The sequence below is a fragment of the Grampus griseus genome (genome assembly GCF_964374135.1).
Source record: "Grampus griseus genome assembly, chromosome: 6".
NCBI classification, from domain to species: Eukaryota; Metazoa; Chordata; class Mammalia; order Artiodactyla; family Delphinidae; genus Grampus; species Grampus griseus.
Window position 1 is genome coordinate 80157586 of NC_139000.1, and position 27018 is coordinate 80184603.

Below are 27018 nucleotides of genomic sequence, written 5' to 3' on the forward strand. Positions count from 1 at the left end.
ACTACCCAAACACTACAGGGAGCCATTGTTACACCTAATACATCCAGGACAGCTTTCTTAGAATAAATACAAAGATGTGAAACTACTAGGTCAAAGAAGTATATAGAAAAATGTTAAAAGTAGTTTCATACCATCTGCTCAAAAATGCTCTTCACAAAGGCTGCAAAACTTTATACTCAATTAACAGTGTAAAAGAGCCTGCTTCTTCAAACTCCAGTCTAAAAAAATGCAAATTTAACCAATTAAAAATGATCTCTATTTGGTTTGATTTTTACTTCTTAGATCATTAGAGTAATCTTTTAAAAATACACTTACTGGGACTTCCCTGGTGGCGCAGTGATTAAGAATCCGCCTGCCAATGCAGGGGACATGGGTTCAAGTCCTGGTCCGGGAAGATCCCACATGCCGCGGAGCAACTAAGCCCGTGCGCCACAACTACCGAGCCTGCACTCTAGAGCCCGCAAGCCACAACTACTGAGCCCACATGCCACAGCTACTGAAGCTGGTGCGCCTAGAGCCCATGCTCCCCAACAAGAGAAGCCACCGCGATGAGAAACCCGCGCACCACAACGAAGAGTAGCCCCTGCTTGCTGCAACTAGAGAAAGCCCGTGCACAGCAACAAAGAACCAACACAGCCAAAAATAAATACATAAATAAATTTTTAAAAAATAAAAATACACTTACTAATATGGCAATGATAAAAAGACTGTAAGAGGGAGTAGTAGAGCCGAAAACATCTTCATTTTGCAACCATCACAGTAAAGCCTATTTCAAACAAGAATCATCAACGAATGCTGATTCTAAAGGGGAAAGCTTGATGAGGAAGAGGTTATTTACACATGGTCTCAAAGTGTCTCCACAAAGATTATTTTTTAGTTGCTGGCAGAAATCTAGTAAACAACAAATTAGGGGAAATGGGAAAATCTGGACTCAGTGATCAAAATTAACATCCTCAGGGAGGGGCAGAGAGACATCACGTGACTCTACATATGGTACTCAGAAATACTCAATGTCGGTTAAACAGCATTCCTGAGATCTATAACCTGAATCTCATCAGAAGGAAACATCAAAACACAAATTCAAATTGAACATTTTTTACAGTAATTGGCCTTCTTCAAAACTGCTATTATTTCAGAAGACCAAGAAAGGTTAAGAACAGTTCCAGATTAATGAAGACTAAAAAAGCATGTCAACCAAAGGGGATGTGATGATGCTATACTGGAAGAAGGAAACGTGCTATAAAGGACATTACTGGAGTAACTGACATTACTGGAATAAATGAAAGTTCCACATTGACAAAACCGGAATATTAACTGTAGAGAAAGAACACTGTAACAATGATACATTTAAGAAATTTGATAGTGGAATTATGTTTGTATAAAGAAACATCTTTGTTCTAACTTTATAGCAAACCTAAAATCCTGTGGACAACAACAACACAGGATAAAACTAGGTGACAAGGTATCCCTTACAAACCTCAAAATACAAAGAGGAAAAGAAAAAACAACAGATACAAGATCTGCATGGTAATAATTGTGGCAGAGGCCAGCACTGGGGTGTTTGACTGGCCTAAGAACAGGAAAACCCCAAGTAGCCAAGAGGCACTTACTGGAAAGTAAGGTGGGCCAATTTGAGCACAGCACCTGGCACTATAGGGTTTTGACAACTCCAAGAGCAAACTATGTGTGAGGATTGCAGAAAGGTTTAAATAGGCTGGGGTAGTTACCATCATAAACTACTGAAACTAACCAGCTAAGGTTCCCATCAAGAGAAAATACTGGGAGTAAAATCAAAACTGGGCCACATATATAGAAAAATCTAAAAAAGTCCACACTGGGGGAGGAGAACAAAGACAGGAAATCTCAGAAAGCAAGCCAACATAATTATTCAGAAAAAGAGGAAACACTATGAAATTAGAAAAGCCACTTTGAACCATGGTGCCATGTTAAAGTCCAAGAAGACTCATTTCACATAAAAATGAGCAATAGAAAATTAAAGGTCAAATCCCATACAAAGTTACTATAAGAGAAAAAGAATATAAGCAGGATAATACCCCCCAAAACCAATGACAGTACACCAAAAAAGGTGCCTAGGAAAAAAGCAAAACTGCTATCTTCTGTTTCAAAATGCACTAAAAGACTGAGCATGAAGAAAACAATAAAGACATAAAAGAATAACATTTTATATCTAAATTTTTCTAATTCAGAAATGAAGATGAAGACTAAACTAGAAGGAACACAAAAATAAACTTAACAGTTAATGCTACAAGAGAAATAAAAGGTGAAAGAGGAAAAATACTTTAAGTAAAAAATTTAAAAAAGGAAAAAGAAAAGATAAAAGAATGGTAGAAAGAAAGTGTCAAATGTTGAATGTAGGCAAAAGACAACTCAACCTGAATCTGTGGAGAATACAAGTCTCTGAAGAAGACAAGGACAGAAAGGAAACAGTACAAATGTTTAAAGCTAAAATTCAAGAGAAATGTCTGGAAAGCAAATAGAATAATGTTCAAATTTGTGAAAGAAAACACACCATACTTAAGAAGATCAACCCATAACAACCCACACTGAGAAATTTTCTAGTAAAATATCTGGACTCTAAAAAATATCCATCGTGCATGTAGGCAGAAATGACAAAAGACTTACAAGGGAAAGAAATCAGTGTGTCATTAAACTTGTCAAAAGCAGTGCTTTATGCAAAAAGAAAATTAAGTAACATTTTAAGATACTCAAGTACAGAAAATATGAGCCTAGCATTTATAGAGAGCAAAACTGACTTTATGCTCAAATAGAAAGGGCATAAATTGTTACCAGCACGGAAGAAAACAGGAAAAAGGCTTATTCTCATGAGCCTTTCCTGAGGAATCAATAACAGCATTGGCTTCAAACAACCAAAATGACTAGAGATACTGACCTAAGTATTAATGGTGACTGTTAAGCATATACTTATTGTAGAAGTAAAACTAAATGATGTCTCAAATGGAGAAAGTACAGTATACAATGGGCACATGAATAGGGTATGTAGATACAGTATAATATGTAAAGGGGGGTAGAGGGGGAATCTTACAAGTTTCAGATGGAGCTTATCGGCTGATTCAGGTGCAATGGGTACCAAAGGCTGTACCCTGGAGCAGTGGGTGCACCAATCTGTCCTTCAGGCTGGCATTAGCAGCCACATCATTTTTTCACTTGAGGACCACCTCTAACAAGTAAAATATGCTTTGAAGGCTATTAATGGAGGCGGTCTTGTATTAAGGCTCTCACAGTGAAAAACCAAGTAGTAACCATCATAAAAGAAAGCAGATAACAAGTTACTAAATTCCAGCAGAGTGACTAACTTATTCTAGATAACCAAAAACGCTGTGTCATGAAATAATGGAATGACAGCTGACAATGGTTCCCAGGTACAGAGTCACATTATGAGACAGCAAACAGCAAAAAAAAGGATGGCTATGAGATCCCTGTTTGTGTCGAAGAATTGTAGACACTTACTTCCCAGGTCCATACACAGAGTGCCTCTTGGTTGTTGAATAATTTTCACCAATACTAATAAAGATCAAGGCCCTCAGATGTGCAAGTGTGATCATCCTGCAAGTTACTATCAGTTTAAAAGCTACTACAAAAGAAGCTGAAGCAAATAAACGAAGCAGTTTCCTTGAAATTTCAAGTCGGCAGAAATTATTCAGTTAGACATTTGTTCTATCAACTGACTTCAAGATAAAGTTTAAAATTCTAAATTCAGAACATTTTTACAGAATCAGAGACTGATACACACGTTGTTGCTCCAGCAAAGGATGTAAACATTTATATCAGGACTCCCCTGGTGGCGCAGTGGTTAAGAATCCGCCTGCCGGGCTTCCCTGGTGGTGCAGTGGTTGAGAGTCCGCCTGCCCATGCAGGGGACACGGGTTCGTGCCCCGGTCCGGGAAGATCCCACATGCGGCGGAGCGGCTGGGCCCGTGAGCCATGGCCGCTGAGCCTGCACGTCGGGAGGCTGTTGCTCCGCAACGGGAGAGGTCACAACAGTGAGAGGCCCGCGTACCGCAAAAAAACAAAAAAAAAAGAATCCGCCTGCCAATGCAGGGGACATGGGTTCGAGCCCTGGTCCGGGAAGATCCCACATGCCGCGGAGTAACTAAGCCCATGCGCCACAACTACTGAGCCTGTGCTCTAGAGCCTGCGAGCCACAACTACTGAGCCCACGTGCCTAGAGCCCATGCTCCGCAACAAGAGAAGCCACCGCAATGAGAAGCCCGCGCACCGCAACAGAGTAGCCCCCACTTGCCCCAACTAGAGAAAGCCCGCACGCAGCAACAAAGACCCAACGCAGCCAAAAAACTTAAATTAAAAAAATATGTATATATATAATTATACCATCCCCTGGTTCTGAAGAAACTAGTATTCTCAGTGTAGAAGTGATCAAAATGTAATATAAAGGAAGTGAAAATCCTGTAGTCCTGAATTTGAACTATCAGCATTACTAACTCACAAGGCATTTTACTTTTAACTGTCCACTGGAGAGACCTATAAACAATGACAAGCCCAGTAACAATAAACATCAGTTACCAGATTGAGGTCTCTAAGTGCCATTTCCTACTAAAAGATGCCAGGATTCCTTAGAGCAATGTCTGATCTAGGTACACAGCAGGAATTATACAAAATAAGTCTGGAATAACTCATCATACCAGTTTATGAAGAAACCATCAAAGATTACTAGAAAGTCAAAAAGCCCTCAGGAGCCAATTTGAAGAGACCTGGCCAAAGATAGGATAATTTCAACTTCAAAAAGGGTAATAACTAGAAATAACTGAAACCTTTCAAATGTTTAAATTCATAGGTTCACAATAATATTTTTAATACTAATTATTCACCTTTGGAGGATGACAGGTAACCAAGTAATTACTTTAAAAACCTGTAAATAGGGGCTTCCCTGGTGGCACAGTTGAGAGTTCGCCTGCCAATGCAGGGGACACAGGTTCGTGCCCCGGTCCGGGAAGATCCCACATGCTGCGGAGCGGCTGGGCCCGTGAGCCATGGCCACTGAGCCTGCGCGTCCGGAGCCTATGCTCTGCAACAGGAGAGGCCACAGCAGTGAGAGGCCGTGTACGAAAAACAAAACAAAACAAACCTATAAATATACTCTTCAAATGTGCAATGGTCAGGAAAAACAAGGAAAGACTGAAAAACTGTTGCAGATCAGAAGAGACTAAGAAGACATGAAAACAAATCCTGGAACAGAAAAGAGAACTTGGGACTTCCTTGGTGGTCTAGTGGTTAAGAATCTGCCTTCCAATGCACAGGACGCAGGTTCGATCTCTGGTTAGGGAACTAAGATCCCACATGCCATGGGGCAACTAAGCCTGTGCACTGCAACAAAAAGATCCCACATGCCACAAGGAAGATCCCGCGTGCCACAACTAAGACCTGACTCAGCCAAATAAATAAATAAATATTTAAAACAAGAAAGAAAAGAGACCTTAGTGGAAAAACTAGGGAAACCCAAATAAAGACTGTATTAATTTAATAATATTGTGCCAATGTTATTATCTTACTCTTGACAAATAATTATATAAGACAGAAGTTAGTAAACTATAGCCTAAGATCTGATTTTTGTATGGTGTGCCAGCTAAGAAAGGTTTTAAAATTTTTTAAATGTTGTAGGGACTTCCCTGGTGGTCCAGTGGTAAAGAATCTGCCTTCCAATGCAGGGGACACGGGTTCGATCCCTGGTTGGGGAACTAAGATCCCATATGCCATAGGACAACTAAGCCCATGCGCCACAACTACTGAGCTCAGGCGTCTCAACTAGAGAGCCTGGGTGCCGCAAACTACAGAGCCCATGCACTCTGGTGCCTACACACCTCAACTAGAGAAAACCCGCAAGCCACAACTAGAGAGAAGCCCGCACGCCACATTGAAGAACCTGCATGCTGCAACAAAAGATCCCTCATGCCCCGCAAGCTACAACTAAAACCCAACACAACCAAACATAAATAAATTTAAAAAAAAAATGTTGTAATACAACAAAAACAAAGAAGGAACATGCAACAGAGATTGTGTGTGGCCTGCAGAGCATGAAATACTTGCCATCTGACCCTTTTTGGGAAAAGTTTTCCAACATTTGATATAAAATGTTAGCATTAAGGGAAGATTGGTACATGTTGTAGAGACCTCTGTATCATTTTCCAACTTTTCAGCAAATCTTCCAAAACACTCATTCCAAAACAGTTTTTTAAAGAAAGAAAGAATAGAAACTACAGTAGAAATAAACGAAATAAACAAGAGAAAAACAACAAAATTGACAAACCTTTTAGCTAGAACAAGCAAGCAAAGAGAGAGAAGCCTCAAGTTATTAAAATTAGGAATGAAATAGGGAACATCACTACAAACTTTAGAGGAATAAAAAGGATTATAAGAAAATAACCATGAACAAGTGTATGCCATCAAGCTGGATAACCTAGACAAAAATCAACAATTTTGTCTAAAAAGGCAAATTCCTAAAAAGACACAAACTACTGAAACTGACTCAAGAAGAACTGAAAATCTGTTAACAAGTGATTGAACTCGTCATCAAAGAAGTTCCCAGAAAGAAAAACCCAGGCCCAGATGGCTTCACTGGTAAATTCTACCGAACAATGAAAGAACATCAATCACCAATTTTTCACAAACTTTCCCGAAAAAATAGAGAAGGGAACATTTTCTATATCATTCTATGTGGCCAGTATTACCCTGATACCAAAAGCAAAGACAACTAGAGAAAAATATCCCCCCACAAAATCCTAGCAAACCTTACCATACCAGCAACTTACCAATATGTACAATGACCAAGTTAAGTTTACCCTAAGAACGCAAGGTTGTTTAACATTTTAACGTAATACACCATATTAATAGAATAACAGACAATACCCACATGATTATTTCAGTAGACACAGAAAAAGAATTTGATAAGATCCAATACCCTTTTAGGATAAACAAACAAAAAAACCCCAACAAATCAGAAATAGAAGGGAACTTCCTCAACCTAATAAAGTCAACTTAAAAAACCTACAATTTAACATTCTACTTAATGGTGAAAGACAACTGAAAGCTTTCCTCCTAAGATCAAGAACAAAATAAGGATGTCTGTTCCAGCCATTTGTACTGAAGAGTCTAATCAATGCAATTAGACAGGGAAAGTCCTTAGGCAATTAAGCAAGGCAAGTAGAATATATGCATGAACTAAATTCTTACAGCTTTAAAATATTAGTACACACAGACACACACTCTCTCAGAAAAATGCCAAAACTTGAGAAAAACACATTAAAAGTATTATACAGGATAGGGCCAACAGCAATTTGGTAAATAACCATCATGAAACTATTCATCCATGAAGCATTATCTTTCTATAAAATCAAAAAGTTTCTGTTATAAAAATTATTAAATCATAAAGTAGAGCTTCTGTTTTATCGCTAGAAAGATCTTAAAAGGTAGTAATACAGTTCAACTCCATACTATACCCCTAAGTAATTTACTCACGCTTTATGCTAGGTGTTACTGGCACAAACCTCCTAACTACCAGAGGTGTGTAGTATCCAGTATATCAATCATGCTGCCTCCCAACAAGGGAAGAAGCTATTTGAACAGTCTAAGAATGCAGTCATGACAGTCTAGGCTAGTGTGGCCACAAGAAGGAAGGAATGTAAAAGGAGATGTTTCTTCTGTCACTTTACATTTGAAGACTGAGAAAAGTGACTACAACATGCACAAGAACTGGGAGAACCCAGTCTGCATTAGTCATAGGAAATCTTCAAGAATCAAATGAAAAGAGGCACAGAGAAAGATGGAAATGAGAGTTCCAGGCAAGGTGGAAAGCAGTCAACGGTACATTAAGAAAATCACCAGAACTCTAAAGCAGGTGTCTGTACCAAGAAAATAAAATGAGGGACTTCCCCAGTGGTCCAGTAGGTAAGACTCTGCGCTCCCCATGTAGGGGGCCTGAGTTCGATCCCTGGTCAGGGAACTAGATCCTACATGCTGCAACTAAGAGTTCGCATGCCGCAACTAGAGCCGGCATGCCGTAACTAAAGATCACGCATGCTACAGCTCAGACCCAGCACACCCAAAATAAACAAATAATTAATAAATAAATAAATATAAAATAAAAATTATGTTTTTTTGAAAAATACAATGAGCAGAACTTTCTGGGATGAGGGTGATGTTCTGTATCTTGATAGGAGACTGGGTTACACAAGTATATGCATCCTACAAAAAATGATCTGATACACTTAAAATGTCTGTATGTAAATTTCACATATAAAAAAAGAGAAACCTAGATAAATATTAAACTCTAGTTAATGATATATAAGCTAAAGTGTTCAAGGGTAAAGTATGTCTTCACTTTGAAACGCATCAAAAAAAAAATAAGATAGCATGATGGATAGTCAGTCAGATGTGGTAAAACAAATACAGCAAAAAAGGTAATTGTGAGTTTATGGGTATTTGCTGTACAACTCTTTCAGCTTCTCGTTATATTTGAACATTTTCATAATAAAATGTTAGGGGGGAAAAATTTCAGCAGATCAAAAAAAGAGGTCTGGAAAAAGGTCAAAAAGAAAGGGCAAGGGACTTCCCTGCTGGCGCAGTGCTTAAGAATCCGCCTGCCAATGCAGAGGACACGGGTTCGAGCCCTGGTCCAGGAAGATCCCACATGCCGTGGAGCAGCTAAGCCCATGCACCACAACTACTGAGCCTGCGCTCTAGAGCCCGCGAGCCACAACTACTGAGCCCATGTGCCACAACTACTGAAGCCCACGCACGTAGAGCCTGTGCTCCTCAACAAGAGAAGCCACAGCAATAAGAAGCCCGCGCACAGCAACGAAGAGTAGCCCCCTCTCGCTGCAACTAGAGAAAGACCGCGTGCAGCAACGAAGACCCAACAAAGAAGGAAGGAAGGAAGGAAGGGAGGGAGGGAGGGAGGGAGGGAGAAGCAAAGGAAAAGAAGGGGAAAACACAGATGTTAAACAGCAGCTAAAATAAAAAATATAAACGAAGACAGAGAAAGACAAGTATTATATGATATCACTTATATATGGAATCTAAAAAATAATACCGGACTTCCCTGGTGGTCCAGCTGTTAAGACTCCACACTTCCACTGCAGGAGGTGTGGGTTCAATCCCTGATCAGGAAAGTTCCGCATGCCACGCAGTGCAGCAATCAATCAATAAATCAATCAACCAGTAAAATAAAAAATAATAGCAATGAATCGATATACAAAACAGAAATGGACTCACAGACATAGAAAACAAACTTATAGTTACCAAAGGGGAAAGAAAGCAGAGGAGGGATAAATTAGAGGAGTACGGGATTAACAGATACAAACTACTTTACAGAAAATAGTTAAGCAACAAGGATTTACTGCAAGAAAAAGGGAACTGTATTTGATATAATAACCTATAATGGACAATAATCTGAAAAAATATATATATATATAAAACTGAATCACTCTGCTGTACACCTGAAACTAACAATGTGTAAATCAACTATACTTCAATTAAAACACACACACACACACACACACACGCACACACATATATAATAAATGGGAAAAAATGCAAGAAAGTGAACTGCAAACCAGTTGTAGAAATTCACTCACTCACTGTATGATGTTTATTAGCAGAATGTGCCTGGTTCAAGACTCCTCACACAGAAAATATGGCATATAGAAATTTCACAGAGTATAAGATACACCAAAGCCAGGGACTCTGGCTGTAATATCTTTCTGAAAAGGGATGTAGGATCAATTAAAAGTAATAGGGCAAAGGAGAAGATAACTACAATAATAGCTCTAAAGGCAGGAATATTTAAACTTAAAAACTGCCAGAGAATTGCCTGTGCTTCCTAAATGTATACAAATTACAGAAACAAAGAAAGCTCCCCAATTCTATTATCTTATAAAATATTAATAAGAAAACACTCAAGTTGACAGACTTCCAGTAAAGATTATAAGCAGAATAGTTATTACCAACAGCATTTTGCTGTAGACAACAGTCTAGGGCTTCTACATATTTATTTTCATTTTATTTTTTTAACATCTTTATTGGAGTATAATTGCTTTACAACAGTGTGTTAGTTTCTGCTTTATAACAAAGTGAATCAGCTATACATAAACATACATCCCCATATCTCCTCCCCCTTGTGTCTCCCTCCCACCCCCCCATCCCACCCCTCTAGGTGGTCACAAAGCACAGAGCTGATCTCCCTGTGCTATGCGGCTGCTTCTGTTGTGCCCACACATTTCTAACCCTGAAGTCACTATTCATTACCATATGTAAGGTAAATACCAATTACTAATGTATTCAGACTTAGCTTTTTCAGCTTAAATACTGTGATTCTTTGCACTTCTCTTCAGTGATATCATCTGTTTTATTCCTAAGAGATTACAGACCACCTAGACATAACTTCTGAAAGCACAGCTGATGCACTTGACAGTGGTTTAACAAGTACAGTATTGCAATACTAGCATAGCACAGTGATGAAGTATAAAACGTTTTAAATCAGAATTTTAAATATTTTTTTCCTTTGCTGACTGACCTAGTCCAGAGAAAATCTTTAAATATTCGAAAACCAAAGCACCAAACAAATTAGAGTATGATAGGCAAGTTGTCAGGCTGAGCTCCAGAATGTGTCAAGAGATCTGTACAGTTTGTGAAATCAGAGGAAAAAGCAGAATAAAGGGGTAAGTTAACAAGGTTATACACCCTCCCCTACAACAAACATCAGTGACATTTACCATACAACTGTCAAGTGGAAAAAAACTCTTGCCAAGAAAAATAGCATTACTAACTCTCTTTCTCTGGATCTCTCTTTCATTCACTTGGCTCATAAGAAGCTAAAGCTACTTTCACAATGAAGAATGTGTTCATAGCTTTTCTAGTGGAGCCAAATGTTTTGTGCTGGATCTGTCACCCAGTAAATTTGGAAAATATAATGAAGTAGGATTTTTTGTTTTTAATCATCCTTATGCCCACCATCCAAAGATAAGCATTATTAATATAGCCTACTAGTCTTTTCTCTTAAATGTTTTAACAGTTGTGCTATAATATTGGGTCCTTTCAATAACCGGGCCTTTTCCATCAAAATTTCAAATATTATAATCACTTCATAACTTATGTGGAATATACAATAAAAGCTGCCACTTCCTGAACACAACTTATGCAATTTCTAATTCCTTCCAACCATCCTGCAAAGTAAATATTGTGAGAATAATAACGGGAAACCTCGCTAAAATGGAATCAGGAGGCCAGAAGGGGAAGCTCTCATGCAGTACCACTAGAGGTCAATTACAGGAAAAACTATCATTGTAGGCCCCAATGGGAAAAGATGTACACTGCATCCCTACAAGAAATCAACTACTCCAGCAACTCAGCTAATGAGAAACCCTTATTACCCTGAACCTCACTTTTCTCTAATGGACTTGCTCCAAACAACCCCTCCCAACTTCCTCTTCCTCTATAAAATAAGGTTCCTCTGTTTCTGGGACTCGCCTATGGTTGTTTTTGTTTTGTTTTTTTAATTTCTTTGGCTGTGTCGGGTCTTACTTGTGGCACGCTGGATCTTCGTTGAGGCATGCAGGATCTTTCACTGCGGCGCGTGGGCTCTTCGTTGCAGTGCGCGGGCTTCTCTCTAGTTATGGCATGTGGGTTTTCTCTTCTCTGGTTGTGACGCAGGCTCCAGAGCACGTGGGCTCTGTAGTTTGCGGCATGCGGGCTCAGTAGTTGTGGCGCGCAGCCTCAGTTGCCCCGCGGCATGTGGGATCTTAGTTCCCCGATCAGGGATCGAACCCACATCCCCTGCATAGGAAGGCAGATTTTCTACCACTGGACCACCAGGGAAGTCCCTTGCCTATGGTTTTTGCCGTGGCTTGCTTGTTCTGAATTGCAATTCTCTGCTATTCCCAAATAAGCCCATTTTTGCTCATAAAATAACTTTTATTTTTAAGTTCAATATTACCATACTTCATTTTACATTTTTAAAAACCGGAGTTTTTTATCTCCCCACATGATACTATATAATCAAATGACAAAACTGATTATGAGTTTATAAGACAAACCTATGTCCTATACGTCATAACATGATGCATTAAGGACAGATCATCAGGACTTCCCTGGTGGCGCAGTGGTTAAGAATCCGCCTGCCAATGCAGGGGACATGGGTTCGAGCCCTGATCTGGGAAGATCCCACATGCCACGGAGCAACTAAGCCCGTGCACCAAAACTACTGAGCAGCACGCCCTACAGCCCGTGCTCCACAACAAGAGAAGCCACCACAATGACAAGCCCACGCACCACAACCAAGAGTAGCCCCCGCTCGCTGCAACTAGAGAAAAGTTCGCACACAGCAACAAAGACCCAACGCAGCCAAAATTAAATTAATTCAAAAAAAAGATCATCGTTTCTGTGGTATTTCGACCAAAAATGCATAACCCCCCTCTGCCCGTGCTCCGCAACAAGAAAAGCCACTGCAACAAAGCGTAGCCCCCGCTTGCTGCAACTAAAGAAAGCCCACGAAGTGTGGCCCCCACTCCCTGCAACTACAGTAAGCCCGCGCACAGCAACAAAGACCCAACACAGCCAAATAAATAAAATAAATATATAAATACATTTATTTTAAAAAAAAAAGAGACTAAAAAGAATTGACACCTGAATACAATGTATGATCAAGGACTTAATTAGCTAAAACCGACACTATTGGGACAATCCGGAAAATATGAATACAATGTACAGGTTATATTAGATGAGTTAACATCCTGATTTTTGATAACTGTACTGTGATTACGTAAAATAAGATCCTCGTTTTTTAACAATATACACACTAAAGTATTTAGGGGTAAAGATGCACCATATCTGCAACTTATTCTCCAAAGGTTCAGGGGAAAAGCTGTGTGTAGTTTCTCCTTTGTAGAAGGAGAGAGAAAAGGATAAATTAGTAAACACGGTAAATATGTAAAATCTGGGGGGATATGGAAGAAGGATATTTGAGAATTATGTATACTACTCTTGAAACTTTTCTCTAACTCTCCAAGCATTTTTTTTTTTAAACTGAGGTTCAAAGAGACTTAAGTAATACATCTAATTGGTAAAGTGGTAAACTTAGGTCCCAAACCCAGGTTTATTCAGATTCAAAAGAGCTCAGCGGTTTTTCTCTTACATCCTGCTACCTCCATAGGGTATCGCAGTACACCTCTACCATTACACATTTAGAATTGGGCGATAAGCATCTTGTGGAATGAAGCACACACACCCCACCCCCAATTTCAGGTTACTTCCTTAGGAAGTACTTCCCAGAATGGGGTTAATGGATAAATGAACATGGACAATTTTACTAATACTCCTTTGAGAAATTCTCACAAAACTTTTTTTTTTTTACAAGGAAAATCAGAAATCTAAGGGTCTAGGAATCCTTCTCAAAGCTCAGTGGGCAGCTTTTTTCTTCTAATTATATAAAATGAGCCATCCCCAAAGGGCCAATGGAAAAATGATTAGGGACAACACTTGGCAGGAAGGGAGCCCTCCTTCCTCCATTCCGGAGACTTTGATTCTCTGGAAATCATTCCAAGGATTTTATTTGGGTGGAAGATGGAGATAGTTTACATTCCCAACAATTCACTTTTAATATTTAATCTTTACTGATTTGATAAATAACAAAATAAAATATTTTAATTTATATTTGACTGTAGCAGGATTGTACCTATGATTACTCATAACTTGTATTTAGGCTATTCATGAAACAAACATTTTCTTAAGCATTCATCTATACAGAGAAGGCCTACTCCATACAGAAAGTCCAAATTTTTCCCACAATAGCCAGTCTTTCTCGGTCAGTTGTGAATAAATACCTACCAGGGTAAGGGTATTTAGGAGCAAACACTAAATAAAAGATGTTTGTTGATAGCAGCAAAATACAAGACTAACCTTATACTGGAAGATATGATGCAACCACTGAGTTGACTGCATCTCCTATGTCCCTTAACATCAACAGGGAACTTGTTTAAAAAAAGTACCTGTAGGGCTTCCCTGGTGGCGCAGTGTTGAGAGACCGCCTGCCGATGCAGGGGACACGGGTTCGTGCCCCGGTCCAGGAAGATCCCACATGCCGCGGAGCGGCTGGGCCCATGAGCCACAGCCGCTGGGCCTGCGCGTCCGGAGCCTGTGCTCCGCAACGGGATAGGCCACAACAGTGAGAGGCCCGCGTACCGCAAAAAAAAAAAAGTACCTGTAATTAGCTATCAAAGTACAGTCAAATCATCAATCTGAAATTATGATAGACTGCATAAGGTTTATTTACTTACTTCCAAACTGTCTCTGAAAAAATGTTTGCCAATCTAATCAACAACATGTATAAAATGCTCAATTCTGTACCATGTACTGTGCTTAGCTAGCATTTTACTTGGATTATCTCACTTCATTTAAAATAATACAAATTGAGAAGGAGGGACTATTTAACATTAAATATTTTATACAAATGGATCTTGTTCATTAAAAGCCTTTCTAAGGGACTTCTCTGGTGGCGCAGTGGTTGCGAACCTGCTGCCAATGCAGGGGACACGGGTTCGAGCCCTGGTCCGGGAAGATCCCATATGCCGCGGAGCAACTAAGCCCGTGCGCCACAACTACTGAGTCCGTGTGCTACAACTACTGAAACCCATGTGCCTATAGCCTGTGCTCCACAACAAGAGAAGCCACCACAATGAGAAGCCCGCACACCACAAAGAAGAGTAGCCCCCACTCACCACAACTACAGAAAGCCCACGCACAGCAACGAAGACCCAACACAGCCAAAAATTAATTAATTAATTTAAAAAAAAAAAATCCTTTCTAAGATTAAAGCACTCTTCCTAGGGGGCTTCCCTGGTGGCGCAGTGGTTGAGAGTCTGCCTGTCGATGCAGGGGACACGGGTTCGTGCCCCGGTCCGGGAAGATCCCACATGCCGCAGAGTGGCTGGGCCCTTGAGCCATAGCCGCTGAGCCTGTGCGTCCGGAGCCTCTGCTCCGCAACGGGAGAGGCCACAACAGTGAGAGGCCCGCGTACCACAAAAAAAAAAAAAAAGAAAAAAAAGCACTCTTCCTAGGTAATGATGCATGAAAGAAAAGGAAGGTTTTGTTTGTTTGTTGTTTTGGTCACACCATGCAGCATGTGGGATTTTAGTTCCCAGAACAGGTATCGAACCCGCACCCCCTGCAGTGGAAGTGCAGAGTCTTAACCACTAGACCACCAAGGAAGTCCCAGAAAAGGCAGCTTTTTAAAACTGTGTAATTCAGGGACTTCCCAGGTGGTGCAGTGGTTAAGAATCCGCCTGCCAATTCAGGGGACATGGGCTCGAGCCCTGGTCAGGAAAGATCCCACATGCTGCAGAGCAACTAAGCCCGTGTGCCACAACTACTAAGCCTGTGCTCTAGAGCCTGCGAGCCACAATTACTGAGCCTGCAAGCTGCAACTACTAAAGCCCACGTGCCTAGAGCCCTTGCTCTGCAACAGGAGAAGCCACTGCAATGAGAAGCCCGTGCACCGCAACAAAGAGTAGCCCCCCCTCGCCACAACTAGAGAAAGCCCGCGCGCAGCAACGAAGACCAAACGCAGCCAAAAATAAATAAATATTTTTTAAAACTTGCATGATTCAGATATTTCTCTACTTCAGAGTATTACTTCTCCATATACTTGGGATTTTCGCATTACATTCCAGGGACACACCTAGATTAATAATAAAGAAAAGAAGGGACTTCTCTGGTGGTCCAGTGGTTAAGACTCCACACTCCCAATGCAGGGGGGCCTGGGTTCGACCTCTGGTCCGGAACTAGATCCTGCATGCCGCAACTAAGAGCCAGCTAGCCACAACTAAGACCAGGCGCAGCCAAATAAATAATTTTTTTTAATAATAATAAAGAAAAGGAGATGGCCTAGGTGCTAACAGGTAGGAGGAAAAAGTTCAGGATTAAATAGTTAAGAAACAACGTCCCACGTTACCTGAATCAGTATCTACTCTTTCCTATTATATACTACCTACCTTTTAAAAACAAGTTTCAAAATCCCAGGTTTCCTAAAAAAGAAAACATTAAAGTACATGTGCCCCCTTAATTTCTGTAATTTTAAACAAAGCAAACAAGAGTTCCACAAAAACTTACCTGTACCACTTGTTTCTGTAGTTGTGTTGCCTGTGTCGCTGAAATCTGTGGCTTTTCCCGAGCACCTCTGGACCGGTCACTGCTCACCGAAGTCATCATATACAGTATACACAAAATAATGTATGCACAAAATAGAAAATCTGAAAGAAAGCAGACACAGTAAGCAAAACTTCCAGATTATAGAAAACGACACGGATAAAATTCAGGGATAAGGAAGAAATGTGAGATAAAACATAAAGGTTCTCTAGAATGCAAATTCTCAAGAAACAAACCATTAGGATTTTAGATTTTCCTGGTAGCTCTTAAGCCAATTTACTAAAGCAGTCTAAATGCCTATGGTTTATGATTATACCAATTTTAAACAAAAATATCAAATATCACCAATTTTAACCAGCAATTATTTTACCACTATATAACCAGCCCTCTGCATCCACAGATTCAACCAACCACGCAAAATATTAGAAAAAATTTTTTTCAGAAAGTTTCAAAAAGCAAAACTTTGAGTCTGCCACACTATCGCAATTATTTACATAGCATTTACATTATATTAGGTATTATAAGTAATCTAGAGATGATTTCCCATTCTTTAAATTTATTTATTTATTTATTTATTTTTGGCTGCATTGGGTCTTCGTTGCTTTCCCTAGTTGTGGTGCACGGGCTTCTCACCACAGTGGCTTCTCTTGTTGTGGAGCAGGGGCTCTAGGTGCACAGGCTTCAGTAGTTGTGGCACACAGGCTCAGTAGTTGTGGCTCGTGGGCTCTAGAGCGCAGGCTCAGTAGTTGTGGCGCATGAGCTTAGCTGCTCCGCAGCATGTGGAATCTTCCCGGAAGAGGGATCAAACCTGTGACCCCTGCATTGGCAGGCGGATTCTTAACTACTGCCACCGGGGAAGTCCTAGAGATGATCTAAAGTATACAGGAGGATGTGTATAGGTTATATTCAAGAAATATCATGCCATTTCTTTTTTTTTTTGGCCACGCCATGTGGCATGCGGAATCTTCGTTCCCCAACCAGAGATAGAACCCGTGTCCCATGCAATGGAAGCACAGAGTCTTAACCACTGGACCACCAAGGATGTCCCTATTATGCCATTTCTATAAGGGACATGAGCATCCACAAATTTTGGTATCTGAGGGAGGTCCTAGAACCAATCCTGTGCAGATACCAAGGGACAAGTGTATGTAGTTACTATTACATCAGCGGTCCCCAACCTTTTTGGCACCAGGGACCGTTTTCCTGGAAGACAATTTTTCCACGGATGGTGGCTGGTGGGCAGGTGTGTTGATGGGATGGTTTTGGGATGATTCAAGCGCATTACATTTATTGGGCACTTTATTTCTACTATTATTACACTGTAATATATAATGAAATAACTACACAACTCACCATAATGCAGAATCAGTGGGAGCCCTGAGCTTGTTTTCACTTGCCACTCCCACATAGGGTTTTGAGAGGAGTCTGCAGGCAATTGATTTATTATGGTCTCTGCAGTCAAACCTCTGCTGATGATAATCTGTATTTGCAGCTGCTCCCCAGTGCTAGCATCACCGCCTCAGCTCAACCTCAGATCATCAGGCATTAGATTCTCATAAGGAGCACGCAACCTAGATCCCTCGCATGCACAGTGCACAGTAGGGTTTGAGCTCCTTTGAGAATCTAATGCTGCCGCTGATCTGACAGGAGGCAGAGCTCAAGCGGTAATGCAAGTGATGGGGAACGGCTGTAAATACAGATGAAGCTTCGCTCACTTACTCGCTGCTCACCTCTTGCTGTGCAACCCAGTTCCTAACAGGCCACGGACCAGTACCAGTCTGTGGCCTGGGGGTTGGGGAACCCCGTACTACATGTAGTTTTATCTGCCTCTTCCCATTTGCAGTTAGTATTTGAACCCAAAGGTGACGTTATGTCCAGCCTGGATTTTACCGGCAATAATGTAATTCAAAATGTGATGTCTAGGGGACTTCTCTGGTGGCCCAGTGGTTAAGAATCCACCTTCCAATGCAGGGGACGCAGGTTCGATCTCTGGTCAGGGAACTGAGATCCCACAGGCTGTGGGGCAACTAAGCCTGCATGCCGCAACGAAAGATCCCATGTGCCTCAAATAAGACCCAATGCAGCCAAAAATAAATAAATTTTTTTTTTAAAGAATGTGATGTCTAGGAGCAAGTTATACCTTAAGGCAAAAACCACTTATAAACAATAAACCTTCCAAACAGACAAAAATGACTGTAATTTTCCTTTATTTACTCAACACTTATTGAAGAGCTACTAAGTGCCAAGCATACAACTAAATATAATATGCCATGAAAACACGGTTATAACAACAAAACACACTTCACACCCAGTAGGATAGCTATTATGATAAAAAATTAAAAATAGAAAATACGTTTTGGAGAAGATGCAGAGAAATTGGAATCCTTGAATACCACTGGTAGGAATGTAAAATGGTGCAGCCACTACGGAAAACCAGTATGGCAGGTCCTCAAGAAAAAAAAAAATCAAAAGTAGAATTACCGTCGATTCAGTAATTCCACTTCTGGATATACACCAAAAAAAAATTAAAAGTAGGGTCTCAAAGAGATAGTTGTACACCCATGTTCATAGCAGTATTAATCACAGTAGCTAAAAAATAGAAGCAACCCAAGTTTCTATCTATAGATAAAAGGATAAGCATATATGGTGTATACACATACAATGGAATGTTATTTAGCCTTAAAAAGGGAGGAATTTCTGATGCATGCAATAAACATGGATGAACCTTGAGGACATTATACTAAATAAAATAAGCCAGGCACAAAAGGACAAATACCCTATGACTCTACTTATATGAGTTACTTGGAATAGTCAATTTCACAGGCAAAGTTGAGTAGTGGTTACCAGAGGCTGGGAGCATGCGGAAATGGAGAGTTACTGTTTACTGGGTATGGAGTTTCCATTGAGGAAGAAACATAAAAACTTCTGAAGATGGATGGTCACAAAACCAAGTGAATGTACGTAATGCCACAAAAAAGTACACTTTAAAAATGGTTAGGGACTTCCCTGGTGGTTAAGAATCCGCCTGCCAATGCAGGGGACAAGGGTTCAAGCCCTGGTCCGGGAAGATCCCACATGCCGCGGAGCAACTAAGCCCGTGTGCCACAACTACTGAGACTGCGCTCTAGAGTCCACAAGCCACAACTACTGAGCCCACGCGCCCTAGAGCCCGTGCTCTGCAACAAGAGAAGCCACCGCAACGAGAAGCCTGTGCACCACAATGAAGAGTAGCTCCCCACTTCGCTGCAACTAGAGGAAGCCCGCATGCAGCAACAAAGACCCAATGCAGCCAAAAATAAAAATAAAAATGGTTAAAGTGATAATTTTTGTTATGTATGTTTTACCCCAATTTAAAAAACAGTGCAGCAATGCCTTAAGAGTTTAACTTCCAACCTAGAATTCTATACTCAGCAAAAATTCCAATCAATGTGAACACAGAAACAAGTTGAGTTCACACATACAATACCTCATAAACTCAGGAAGCTCCTGGAATAAACAAAACCTCTAAAACAGCAAAACAAGAAGGGGTCGTTTGCAACTGACACCACAAATTACCTACCAAAATCCATTTACAACATATTTTTCCCTTGCAGTTCTCTTGCAAAGAGGGTGAAAAGCTAAATACTTTCTCAGCCTCCCTTGTAGCTTGGGATAGCCATAGGCCACTTTTCTCGAAAATAATCTGAATAGTCATAGCGCCTTTATTTACAGTCTCCCAAAACTGTAAATACACCAACTGTCCTTCAAAGAGTGAGTAAATGTAGCATAACCATACAGTTGAATATTACTCACGAATGAAAAGGAATCAACTATTGAACAACACGAATCTCAAATGCATTACGCTAAATGAAAGAAGCCAGACTTAAAAGGCTGCATACTGTATGATGCAATTTTTATGACATTCTGGAAAAGACAAAACTAGAAAAATAAAGCAGATCAGAGATTGCCAAGAACTGGGGGATGACAAGGGGGTCTAACACAGGAGACAGGAGGCTCCCCCAAATGACAGTCAAAAAAGATCAAGATGACATCTTGACTGCTGACAGCTGACAGGAGGCCTATAGAGCAACCAAATCTAATCAGAGCAGGAAAATAGTGGGATACCAAAGAGATGCCTCCAAGAAAATGTTCTTGACCATCTAAAGAAGTTAATTTGCACATATGAAAAAGTATAGGGACTTCCCTGGTGGCACAGTGGTTAAGAATCCACCTGCCAATGCAGGGGACACGGGTTTGAGCCCTAGTCCGGGAAGATCCCACATGCTGCAGAGCAACTAAGCCCGTGCGCCACAACTACTGAGCCTGTGCTCTAGAGCCTGCGAGCCACAACTACTGAAGCCCATGCGCCTAGGGCCCATGCTCCACAATGAAGAGGAGCCCCCGCTTGCCGCAACTAGAAAAAGCCCACGCTCAGCAATGAAGACACAATGCAAACAAAATTTAAATAAATTAATTTATTTTTTAAAAAAAGAAGAAAAAGCATAGAGTTTAATCAGTGGTGGGTACATAGAAACCTAAGCAACTGTGGGAAAAAAAACCAAAACAATTATTTTTCCCCATAAAAGGCAACACGGCTCAACTGTAATGCCTATATGATCACAGCAACTTTTTATTTAAATTTACTATGTGCTGAGCACCAAGGTGAATGTTTTACATAAATTTCTCCCTGTAATCCTCAACACTCCATAGAATTTGGCATAATCCCCGTTTTAAGGATGGGAAATAAAACTTGAAAAGGTTCTACACAGGCCAATGAGATGTAATATAGTTAAGTCCCAATCGCTTATTTCCTAGGGTACAGAGCCTACAAACCAAACCAGGTACTAAATTACAAAATAACTGTTGCCGTCATAATCCTAAACTAGCAAAACAGTAGCAAGAGGCCAGGATGGAGGAGACAAAACTCTTAATTATGAAAACAAGCCACACAACATCCAGCTGTAGACACTGCAGTCTCCAAAACACAAGACTTATGGCTAGAGACACCATAATTTGTAGCCTATCTTTAGCACGCCTTACCATCTCCCTAACTTTTCCTGACACTCATATACACTCAGAAAAATAGCAATGTTGAACAACATGAACATTTAAAATAACATCAAAGTAAACCCTTTTATATTTTCAAGAATTTTAAATCACTGCTTGAATCGAAGGTCCATTGGAACTTCACAACTTCACAACTAGGAGGTCACTGTTGATCACTGCCAATACAGCTTTGAAACAGTGGTGTGGAAAAAGCCAAGGTGAGTGAGGGCGAGTGGCAGTAAACTAATCATACTTGCAAGAGGTGGTAGCTAGAAAGAGATACAGAGCATCAAAGCAGAATTTTTTCAGGATGAGGTACATTGAGCAATTCTAATACACTGTAAGCCCCATGAGGACAGTGATTACATCTGTCCTGTCGCTTTTGTTCTTCCAGGGCCTAACACAGGGTGTGCGCTTAATTAGTTAATATATATTTACTGAACAAAAGAGGCCTATCTATAAGCTGAAGAGGAGATAATTGAGAGGCATTAAATTGAGATAGCAATAAAGAAAAATGATTCACTTGGACAGGAAGAGTGCCCCCTCCTCAGGCCAACAGAATGAAGGGCAGGTATGGCAGCAGTTAAATTTTTAGGAGATTAGGAGACAGACAATGGAGTCGGTTGTACTTGTCTTTACTTTTTTAGTAAAAGAGAAAAAACACCTGCAGAGAATGCATACTAGACGAGTGGGGGTGGAGGAATGTAAGAAAATGGCAAAGGTTTTAACTGCTACTAAGCTGAATATGAGAGGAAGCTAAAAGAAGTAAAAAGAACAGAAAAGTGATATGGAGGATCCCCACTGAAAGCAGAAATCTTGACCTGCTAGTGGCACTAATCCACATATTACCATGAAATCAACTAGACTGTCAAAAATTCAGGATCACAACTTAAATGAATAATCAAGGTAGAAGTGGGTTAAGATGAACAGATCCTTTGCTGAAATATCCCACAAAATAAAAAGAACTTGAATTTCAAACTAGAAAGAGTCCACTTACTCAAGTCACGGATGATGTCGCCAGGTGAAGAGCTGCTCATATCTACCTCTAACACTGGGGCCTTTCTCATAAGCTTTAAGCTTCAATACATATTTGAAAACACCCCTTCCTAAAGAATGTTCTCTCTCCAGTTTATTACAACCCTGGATGCCAGATTCGCAACTCCATTAAAGGTAAAAATAACACTTTAAAGTAATGTTTTGCATTAAACATGTGTTTCATTCTAATATAATATGGTGACTCAATCTTTTGGGCCATTAAGTACTTAGACAATTTGAAGAAAACTATGGACCCCCCCCCCTCAGAAAAAGGTATATCCACAGAAATTTCTGCCTGAAATTTCAGGAGAATTATATCTCATCTCTCCCCTGCCTTCCCCCAAAACCCATCCATGAACAGCCCACTCCACCTCCTCAATGCCCATGGATGGATACCCAGGCCAAAAACCCTGCTCTAAGAATTTAGTAGAGCTCTAAACTGTACTTAAAGCTTAAGGGTATCCCAGGATCAAGCAAAATTTAAAACTATAACTGCTAATTTGGTCATTAAACAACATCATATAATTCACACTTTTTTAATGGGCTCTATTCTCCCTTAAAAACAAAAGGCACCTGCTTTGTTCCCAAAGGAACAATTAGGGGAAAACTCTGACCCTCAATAAACTTACACTTAGTATTTAATCAACATACTACCTATGTCCTTTCTGACGAAACTGTTATCAAGATCTGCTGAGATGGTACAAACCCAATCAACTAATTGTAATGTTAAAAGAGTCTGCTGTTTTAGGTGAATATAATTAGCAGGAAAACGTATACATCCTCCCCTCTGAACCACACTTAAGAGCATGAATTGGAAACAGACTAACCATCTATGCCCTACAAATATCTGCTTGAATCAACTGGCCTAAATGTGGCACATAAAAAATTATGTACTTCAATGGAATATTACTCAGCCATGAAAAATGAAATATTGCCATTTGTAGCAACATGGATGCACCTTACAGATTATCATACTGAGTGAAGTAAGCCAAATATATGATATAACCTATATGCAGAATCTAAAAAATAATACAAATGAACTTACAAAACAGAAACAGACACACAGACACAGAAAACAAACTTATGGTTACCAAAGGATTAGGGGGAAGATATCAATAAATTAGGAATATGGAATTAACAGATACACACCACTATACATAAAATAGTTAAGCAACAAGGATTTACTGTATAGCACAGGGAACTATATTAAATATCTTGTAATAACCTATAATGGAAAATAATCAGAAAAAAATATATGTATAACTCAATCACTTTGCTGTACACCTGAAACTAACACAATATTTTAAACCAACTATACTTCAATTTAAAAAAATAAAAATACTCCCTGGGGAAGTACAAAATAATAATAACAACGTATTTCACATCAAAAAATTTTAAATGTTGAGCCTACTAGGTTGAAAATTAAATTTGGGATTTAACACTGTCTGCCACTTAAAAGATGATTCAATGGATGAGATGTCCAAGACAAAGGTATACTACAACGCCCTAACTGATCCAACCTATCCCCTTTAGACTGTATCATATCCAACTAGGGAAGCCTAGAAACCCCTTATCAGCCTTCTCAAGGCCCTCTTTTTAAAAAGCCAGATTTCTCTCTCTGCTGCCAAGGCCTAAAATGGGGAAAGCATTATGTAAAAAACCAGCACTTTTCAAAGCAGAATCAAACCTACTAAGTTTTTGGTTTGGCTCTGTTACTGCTCCAAGAGCTACTACAAGGCATTTGAAATTGCCGGAACCCTGCCTCCAGAAACAGAGGCTTCAAAAAAGAAGGGCAGGAGAGGAATTGGAAAACAGAAACACAAAACCAATTCCAGTGGCTAAATATAAAATGTTATATCAAGTTAAATAAAAAGCTGAAAATGGAGCGTGGCAATATATATGGCAAAATGAAAACTTTAATGTAGAACGGCCATAATATTTCATGCTTAGGGAACATGTTAAAAGTTTTAAGAATCCATTTTAGTAACAAATCATTTTTACAAAAGGGTAGCAGTAAAACAAGAATATCCACTCGGAAACAATTTCCTTAATATTCTTTTGGTCATATTTCGTAAGAAGTCTCCACTGCCCCTTAAAGTGGCCTATCTATTGACTTATTTATTTATAATAAGCAAGCAAACACACACATCTGTATCTATGCTCATCTCTACCCAGATTATAACCATCAGGGCCCCAAATTCTTATTTCCCTTAGCCTTGCACTCCACCGCCATCCCCAGAGTATCTTTGCATCCGCAGCTGCTGACAAAGGTTAGAGGTTCTGGGTCTACCATGAGGTAATTGCCAACAAAAAAATACAAATGATAACACCCTGGATTGAAACCAGAAATAATGGAGTCACCTATAAGGGGTTAGCGAGACAGTTTTGAAAGGACCCTGCTTTTCAAGTGTACGATTCAGAGGAATGAGGAACATTAGTTAAAAAATAAAAGGTCAGTGCTCGTTTCAGCAGCACATATACTAAAACTGGAACGATACAGAGAAGATTAGCATGGCCCCTGCACAAGGATGACAAGCAAATTCGTGAAGCATTCCACTTTTTTTTAACACAACGTTGTAAAGCAACCATACTCCAATAAAAATTAATTAAAAAGGGCTTCCCTGGTGGCACAGTGGTTGAGAGTCCGCCTGCTGATGCAGGGGACACGGGTTCGTGCCCCGGTCCGGGAAGATCCCACATGCCGCGGAGCGGCCGGGCCTGTGAGCCATGGCCGCTAAGCCTGCGCGTCCGGAGCCTGTGCTCCGCAACGGGAGAGGCCACAACAGTGAGAGGCCCACATACCGCAAAAAAAAAAAAAAAAAAAAAATTAAAAAAAATAAAAGGCCAAAAAATAAATAAGTAAATAAAAGACAATATTACCATACCTCATTGTCACTCACCACTCTGAGAGGAATGATGGGTAGAAGGGGCTGAGTCAGCCGCAGAAAAATGACAAAATATCTACCCCCAGCATGGAATAACCTACTTGGCAGGTGATGGGCTATCAGAAAGGCCTGACTGGGTAATTCCCTGGCAGTCCAATGGATAGGATTCTGTGCTTTCACTGCCACAGGCCCGGGTTCAATCCCTGGTCAGGGAACTAAAATCCCATAATCCACACAGAGAGGCCAAAAAACAAACAAACAAAGAAGGCTTGACTGGAACACTGTAGATATAGGGGGAAAGCCTCTTAAGAAAAAGAGAAGTTCCATGCAGACTCAATTCTACACTATAATATTAAGGAAAGCAAAAAAGACTGAAGATAGGAGGTAAATCCACAATTGTGAATGAGGAGACTAGAGGACCACAATCCTGGAAATCAACAAGACTTCTGCTGTAAAGAACATGTACTAATCATAGTTTTTTTTTAAAAAAAAAAAGTGGCTCCTGAAATCAATCCTGGATAAATCTGAGAAACTGAACAGAAAAAGACAAGAAATATAAGTTCAAAGCTTGTACTGGGGGGCTTCCCTCGTGGCGCAGTGGTTAAGAATCCGCCTGCCAATGCAGGAGACATGAGTTCGAGCCCTGGTCCAGGAAGATCCCACATGCCACGGAGCAACTAGGCCCGTGTGCCACAACTACTGAGCCTGCGCTCTAGAGCCCGCGAGCCACGACTACTGAGCCTGCGTGCCACAACTGCTGAAGCTGTGAGCCTAGAGGATATGCTCCACAACAAGAGAAGCCACCGCAATGAGAAGCCCGCACACCACAACCAAGAGCAGCCCCCGCTCGCCGCAACTAGAGAAAGCCCGCATGCAGCAACGAAGACCAAATGCAGCCAAAAAAAAAACCTTGTACTGGACTAAAGCTGTGGTCAAGAAATATTTATGAGGAATTCCCTGGCGGTCCAGTGGTTAGGACTCTGCACTTCCACTGCTGGGGGCCCAGGTTCGATCCCTGGTCAGGGAACGAAGATCCTGGAGGCCACGCAGTGTGGCCAAAAAAAAAAAAAGTATTACAAAAAGAACTGAGGTCAAGCAGCATTACAAACATCCTAATTTGTAGAACAGAGGCATTCCTAGCAAAGCTAAGTACACTTTTTAATATTTAGAGCTGCAAATTTATTATAATAGTAGCAACTGCCATCGTATTATCGACACTCCAGGAACCACTTTACCTCCAAATTATCACATTATCTGTGCAAGGTGGGTATTACGATATCTGTTTTATAGGTGAATATATAACCTATCACATAGACCTAGGCCAAGTAATAAGGGAGTTGGGATGTACAGGTCTGTCTTGATGCCAAAGTTTGGACTCTTTCCACTACTTCACACATTCTAGCTCCTTAATAAGTTCTCTTCAGAAAACTGTGGACCCAAGACATTCAAAAATTAATGCACCCTTATGGCTGTACAACAATATGAATGTACTTAATGTCACTGAACTGTACACCTTAAAATGGTTAAAAAGGTAAATTTTATGTTACACATATTTTATCACAATTTAAAAAATCAATTCACCCAACAATTTTGCCCACAATTACTATCACATAATTAAAGAACAAGTCATTCTAATTATATTAAAGAGGCAAGACATGAAAATGAAAATATGAGGATGAAATTAGCCTTGATACTAGAACCTGATAAGGACAGTAGAAGAAACAATAATTATAAGTCAATCTCACTGACAGATGTAGCCATAAAAATTCTAAATTGAATCCAGCATTGTATAAAAAAGAAAATACACCATAACCATGTCTAGGATGTCCCAGGAATAAAGTTGGTTTAAGAAATGAAAAATCCACACAGACTTAGAAACCAA

At 40.2% G+C, this 27018-nt stretch overlaps 1 protein-coding gene across 5 annotated transcripts in view; it reads right to left on the reverse strand.

Annotated features, from left to right (window-relative positions):
• Nucleotides 1-27018, reverse strand: part of UBAP2 (ubiquitin associated protein 2) — a 125868-nt gene that overhangs the window by 72898 nt on the left and 25952 nt on the right. For all 5 annotated transcript variants that reach the window (XM_082656203.1, XM_082656202.1, XM_082656201.1 and 2 more), the window contains exon 2: nt 16156-16295. In XM_082656203.1, the coding sequence (XP_082512329.1) occupies nt 16156-16254 (99 nt within the window). In that variant the 5' untranslated portion in view covers nt 16255-16295. The remainder of the gene's footprint in view (nt 1-16155; nt 16296-27018) is intronic.